Genomic DNA, 7,052 nt, shown 5'->3' with positions numbered 1-7,052 from the left:
CTGCCATGCATGTGTGGCATGGCACAAGGTACAATTGCTGGGATTAGGGATCAGATCCCACAGCGCCATTCAATGATTATGAGCTAGAGGCCTTAAGAGACTTTCCAGCCCTCAGGATTGTGAAGAAAAGAAGTCTTGAGACTTAGAAAACAAAAGAAAGAAGAGCTGTAACCACGATCATTATTTATTTTGGCTTAAAAATCTGTTTTTTATTACTTTGAGGCCTGATTTCATTTTTGAATGGCTGAAATTGGTCCTGTTGATTATAATGGGTTAAGATTAAAACTTACGCTTGCCTCTACACAGTTATATTGAAATGTTTTTTATGCCTATCAAGGACGATAATAGATTTTTTTCCTACGTGTGAAATTAATTAGCCATAAAAATTTGCTTGCTTGATGGCACTGACGGTATTTAAAAGAATTGAATGAACAAACTACATGCCTTCTGGGGCTATTTACCAAGCCCCATAGAAGTCATGCACCCCATCAGGAAGCAAAATCTTTCAGGGGGCAGAGTTACCCAATGTACTATATTATTGTTCAGACAAAGTGAAAAAAGCTATTAGGATAAATGTTAGTCTTGCTAAAATGTCTCTGCTGCCCTTGATATACGATTATCAGATTCCTGGCTCTCAATTGCCTTTTCCACTGAATAGACACATTTACAAAAGGTTTTCCAGCAGAACTAGAAAAAGGGAATATGCGCGTTTCCCTGCTCTCACTTATTTACTGCTTCTCTATAAAGAAAGCTTGGTCCTATTGCATGTATCTCATACTGAAGGCTTGAGTCCTTGATTCAAATGTCCCTCAAAGTAGTAGATTTCTGAGCAGCCTAATCATTCCAGTTACCTGCTTTTGTAATGGGTGGGACCAAAGTCCAGAGCACTCTTGAGCACTCCTCAACTCTGTCAAAGTTTAGATCCTTAACAGACTTTGACCTCGGTGCAATTAAATTGAAGCCTGCCTTGTTAGTGTGCCAGATCCTTCCAGTCAATGCCATTTCTAAGAAGTAGAAAACTAATCTACGTTATGTATAAAACGCTAGAACCGTTATTGGTGTTCTGTGCACTGCAAATGGTCTTGTGGTAGTTGCAGTGAAGATGCACAACTCTGCAGAAACCTAGCCCAGGATCACTGAATCACACAAGTGCTACTTAGCTTTACTTTGCTTGGGCAGTGCATATACTTTGTGTTAAGCTGTTGATACAGGGAGACATTTCATCCTTTGGTAAGTAAAAAATCAGATTTATTAAATTTGCAAGTGAAAAATAGAAAAGATTGCTTTCTAACCCTGCACTTTGAAAAGTAGCCTACACCTTGAAAATACGGGTGCTTCCTTTCTTTCTCAATGTTATTATCAGTAGTATTGTTTAAATAATGGATATTTTGAGGGAAGGAGAAGTGGGGTTATTGACTTAACCAAAATCCTGACCAACATGAAGCAAGTTGTTTAATCCAAAATGTTTCCTCCCCTTGCTCCTTGGGTTAATCCTTTTTACACCTTATTTAAAAAAAAAAATATATATATATATCCATTTTGAAACTAAAACAAATCGCTTTGAATTTACGAACATTTTCCCTCCTCTCCCCCCTTTTATTAAGGCAAAATTTCCACTGTTGCACTTTTGTTTTCCTCGATAGCAGAAAGCATGGTTCTCTTCCTTACATCTCTCAAGGAGATTTTTAAAAAACTTCTTCCTGTCCCTTCAGTGTCAGGACACTGTCTCTCTTTGCTTTATCTACAGGAAGCTAAAAGGGGGTTTCTGATATTAGTGGGCTGTGTGCCTGGCAGTTGTGACAAGAGGGTTGTTCATGCAGTTTTAAGAATAAGTTAGACAAACGTTTGTATAGGATGGTGTGAACAGTGATGTTCCTGCCTTTGGCAGAAGCTGGAGTAGATCACCTCCCGAGCTCCCTTTCTTCTATGAATTTGACTCAGCTTTGTGAATAGCTTCAGCACACCTAAAACTTAATTTTTGGGGGTGTTCCAGAGAAATGGGGGGAAGGGGTGGAACCGTGACCCTGATCTCTACTAGTAAAGAGCCTGCAGACTGGATTCTGCCTTGAGATACGCCTGTGCAGTTACATGGGGATAGATCCTTGGTTAGTGTACGTTGGTATTGATTGATATTACACCAGCTGAGAATCTAATGGTCTTCGAAATAGACATTCAGTGAAACTTCACTCAGTTCAGCTGCATACACTGGATTTACAGATGTGCAACTGAAGGCAAAACATGGTCTTCATATCAGAACTACTTTGACAACTCTGTCGATAACAACACTTAACAAAGGATCTCAGTCCCAACTCAGTCTCTCACAGGTAGCAATGCTCTGTAGCAACGACAACAAGTGGTTGTGCCTCTGAATACACCTATGGAGCAGATCTGAATCAGTCTGTAACATTTTTGCCTAGTTATTTGTCTATGAAATATTCCATAGGAAGACAACAGATTCAACATTGCTTGGAACATAACATTACCTGGGTCTGCTAGATATTCATAATCATAGCCCAGCTCCCTTGATGGGGTAAAGAATTCTCCATTTCTGTAGAGAGGAATAAATGGGACCATGTAATATTCACGATTGTGTCCAATGGGCGCATTGGCTGCAGGGTAAACTTCTTGAAGGGGTCTGTGTCTTCTAAGCCACTGCTCAAAAATACTGTAAAAGAAAAATGACGGGCATTATTGTGCATATTGCAAATAGACAGTAATTATCCTTGTTCAAAGCAAATTGGAGGTGTGTACCATCCTACCAAGGCAATAGGGTAAGCATTTTCCATTTAGTAGGTGTTCACTTATATCCATAAGTCCCCATACAAAGTACAAGCTAGTGCAGAATCACAGTATGTAATGCTATACAGATACTGGTTATACTTTATAATTCAGGGACTATAATTACACTGCAATCATAGTGTAATTACACTGTGGTTGTGCTTTCTGATCAGTAATTACCACTAATTTGCTGAATGTTAACTATAGGACTGAATTAACTGTTTCATAGTTAATAGATGATGTGTTCTGTAGAATTGAGGCTCATTAGCTACTTTTGATGATGATGTAGGTCCATCTGTCATTTCATTAACCATCCATTTATGATAAGGAGGTGATAAGGTTGTGACTAGCATATTTTTAACAGCTATTTTTTTTTAAGTAATCCCCAGGTTGACTCTGATTGTCTCGAAAATTGCTGAGTCTCACGAGAGCTTGGGGAAGGGTTACTGGTCCAAATAGGAGGTTGTTTCAGGAAGGGATTCTCAGGGGAGCACCTCATTAGAAATCATGTGATGTCAAGAGGTTGTGGTTATTATAGCTCCCCCTGTCCCCGCACACACACACACATACACACCTGCACTCAAATTATGAATCTGATTGTCTCCAAACCAAGAGTAGCCACTGAAGACTGATCTGAGCTACTGTTTGGAACTGCTTGCTCTCCTTGGAAAGCAGTTGTAGTTTGTTTGCTTTTAATATATTCAGGATGAAAGTTGTTTTTCTAATGTAGCTACAGCCAGGACATGAGTCCTGTGCATGCAATTGAATATGATCCTAGTGCATGCCTGGGTATTTTCAAGGCAGGCTGAGTCAATGATAACCTGTAAGCACTGACTCCAACCAGCACTTACGCAGGTTTGAGTTCAGCCTTTTACATACGTAACAACCACCTCCTCCTTTGCTGCCATCTCCTGCAAGAACCGCATTAAGACTGAAATACCATCTCCTAAACCAGTAGCAATGTATTCTAAAATACCTGTGCTCTGCATGCTCTGATTTCCTTGAGGAACAAGTGGCAGATGAAAACAGTAGGCAGTAATATTGGAATGCTGTAATCATGCTGCGTACTCCTCTTCTGTTGTTGAATAATAGGATTAGAATAGTACAGTTTTGACTCCCATCAGCATTTACATGATCAAAAAGCTTTTGCACATCAGGAACAGTGCTCATACTAGCTCTTTTCTAAGCACTGGCCTTGTAAGGACCAGTGTGCAGGCAGTCTGGCCTAGTGTGCCACCAAGCAGGGCCAGAGACAGGAGCTGGGGGGAACCCAGAGCTACCCAAACTAAGATGGAACTGCAGAATCAGAGTCCAATTTACAGGCCAAGTCAGAACAAATTACCAAATGCAAAGGGGAAATCCAAGGGCAGAGTCCAAGTAACAGGCTCGGTCAGGATTCTGGAGTCAGGGGCTGAGTTTACCAAAGCCAAGTTAGAATTTCCAAAGGCCACAGTCCATAAGTAGAGCAGAGCAGGGTCAGAAATCAGAAAACCAAAAGCCATAGGATGCAGGGAGGCTTACCACAGCAGCCCTTCAAGCAGAACTGTTGGCTAGCCTGCAGTCTGCTGCCACAAGTGGATTTAAGGGGGGAGGCTGCTATGCTAAGCAGCAAATCGGGAGGCTGTAACAGGGTGAATTGGTTTATCACCTGGGGTGTGGATGCTGGTTAGAGCAGGGGTGGGCAAAATACGGCCCGTGGGCCATATTCCAGCCTGTGAGGCCCCTAAAAAATTTAGAAAATTAATATTTATCTGCCCTCGGTTCCTGTAAAAAATGATAGAAGCCAAGGGCAGTAGGACCCAGGGGAAGCCCGGTGGGCTTCCACAGCAGCAGGGTGCACCCAGCCCCACCCCCGAAGCTGGAAGCAAATGGGTGTCCCGGCCGGAACCACAGGTAAGGGGGAAGGGCAGGGGAGGACCCTGGGCAGGGAAGGAGCCCAGGGAAAAGTGTCCCAGGGAAAAGCTGAGTGCGGGCGGGGGGAAAGTGGCCCCTCACCTGCCCCGTGGCCAGCACCCTACACTGCAGCTGCTAACAGCCCATGGGGCTGTCCAGAGCAGGCAGAGACAGGCCCAGGCAGGCTGCGAGTGGCTGCAGTGTGGGGCATCGGCCACAGGGTGGGCAAGGGGCCACTTTTTCCCTCCCCATGCTCAGCACCACCTTGTAACCCAGCCCCACTGACAGCCTGGGCCCTGCACTGGCTCTGGCCTCATCTGGCAGGGCTGCACATGGTGACAGCAGTTGTGGCCCCCCCACTTGCAGCGCCAGGCGGTGTTTGCCACTGCTGCCTGTGGGCTGCCCAGTGCACAAGCTCCGGCCAAGCAGCAGCAGCCACCACTGCCTGGCGCAGCAAGCGGGGGTGAGGGGGCCATAGCTGCTGTTGCTGACAGGTGAGCCCGGAGCCGGCTTGAAACCCAGGCTGGCAGCGAGGCTGAATTACAAGCTGGTGCTGAGCACAGGGAAAAGCGGCCTCTTGCTTGTCCCATGGCCAGCATCCCATGCTGTAGCCACTTGCAGCCTGCGTGGGGCTGCCTTTTCCTGCTCCAGACAGCCTGCATGGGCTGCGAGTGCCTGCAGCAGGGAGCGCCAGCCATGGGGCGGGCGAGGGGCTGCTTTTCTCTGTGCTCAGCACCAGCTTCTTGCCTGCTGGCGAGCAGGGGGTCGGGGCTGTGCGCTGCCCCCCACCTGTACTGCAGAGATGGGGGGCACTGGGTGTAAGTGGGCATAGGAGCCAGCGGGAACATGGGGCCCGCACTGGTGTCCTGGGGCCAGTGCCGGTGGGGCCCAGAGCAGGGCGGCAGGAGCGTGGGATCCCAGCTGGCAGGGGCTCTATGGAGCTGGGCCAGCTGCACCCCCTCCCTGCTGGTGCAGGCCAGCCCGGCTCCACAGACCCCTGCTAGCCTGTGCCCCGCATTGGGCCCCACCGATGCTGGCCCTGGGACATTGGTCCCAAGACATTGGGACATTAGTTCCAAGATGGTGACCAGGGGGCGGGGCACATGTCAAGGGGTGGGGCTACCCATGTGGCCCTTGACAGCCTGCCAAAACTGGGTAAGCAGCCCTCCGCCCAAAATAATTGCCTGCCCCTGGGTTAGAGCTTCTGGCTGGTTTGGCCAACTGGACAATTAATCCCAGTTAGGCTGCCTGTTAGGGCCCCTGAAAGTCATAAAGTACACTTTGGGCACACCTACATGAGCAGTGGACTGCACAGTTGTTACTACTAAGTCATTTAGTTATTGCTTAAGGAGGTACTAAATGATTGTGAAGTATCTGATGTCACTGTGCAGTCCCAACACCACACGGGTCATTTCTGACGCTATTGTGCAGTAGCATTGACATCATGGTTCATGCCCACTGACCCTACATCACCAAAGCAATGAGCTACAGAAGCATAGCTCATTGCTACAGTGACATAGCATCTCGTGTAGATGTGCCCACTGTATGTTGCAATGTCGGGAGAGAAAAAGAAAGTGGTAACTTGCAACATGAAACATAGATATAGAAACCAATATTCAAGATTCTCTTATAATTCAGGTCAAAACAAGGGATTGTGCTTACCCACTACACCCTCAAAGTGCTTGGGTAAAGCATCTGAAGGCAAGATTAGATATGGGCGTTTCAAAAATAGTCATAGGAAACAGCAAATTATAACCCTCCACATACAAATTTCTACTGAAAAATTGAGTTGTGCACATGTAAACATTTAAAAATTATGCTTCAACTCCAAAACCAGAAGAAAGTATAACTGCAAAATCTACGTGCATAAAGCTAGACACTGGTGTGCTGTATCAGCTCTGTTGGTGTTAACATAGAATCATAGAGAGGTAGGGCTGGAAGGGACCTTCAAAGGTTAGTCTAGGGCAGGCAATTATTTCAGCTAGAGGGCTGCTTAGTGACTTTTGTTGAGCTGTTGAGGCCACAAGGGTAGCCCTGCCTCTTGACAGGTGCCCCAGCCTGATCATTATTTTGGGACTAGAAGTCCCATCCCTAACCCCTAACATTTGCCACAGAAGTCCTTCTCCTTGCCCTCAAAAGTACTTCTGGAATGGGTGTTTGCTATCTTGGAACTGGAAAAAAACCAACAAATAATATACTGAAAAACAAACATCTACTATAACATATTTTAAATTTATTCTAAAAAAATATTTTTGTCCTGATTTATGTACGTTTGCATAGTATATGTGCATGTGTGTGTATATATATAGAGAGAGGATTGCATAATAGCTCAAAATAAAGTCTTACTCTTGTATATTGTATGTGGGGTGTCACGTGTATGT

General features: G+C 45.5%; 1 protein-coding gene across 1 annotated transcript in view; it reads right to left on the bottom strand.

The window, feature by feature from the left end:
* TYR (tyrosinase) overlaps positions 1-7,052 on the bottom strand; it is a 106,539-nt gene that overhangs the window by 19,533 nt on the left and 79,954 nt on the right. Inside the window, exon 4 of the mRNA XM_019525403.1 lies at positions 2,484-2,665. Coding sequence (XP_019380948.1) covers positions 2,484-2,665 — 182 coding nt within the window. The remainder of the gene's footprint in view (positions 1-2,483; positions 2,666-7,052) is intronic.

Source organism: Gavialis gangeticus, unplaced genomic scaffold, assembly GCF_001723915.1.
Source record: "Gavialis gangeticus isolate Ggan-Ray unplaced genomic scaffold, GavGan_comp1, whole genome shotgun sequence".
Lineage (NCBI taxonomy): Eukaryota > Metazoa > Chordata > Crocodylia > Gavialidae > Gavialis > Gavialis gangeticus.
The sequence above is the reverse complement of the archived record's forward strand: the minus strand, read 5'-3'. Positions and strand labels throughout refer to the sequence as shown.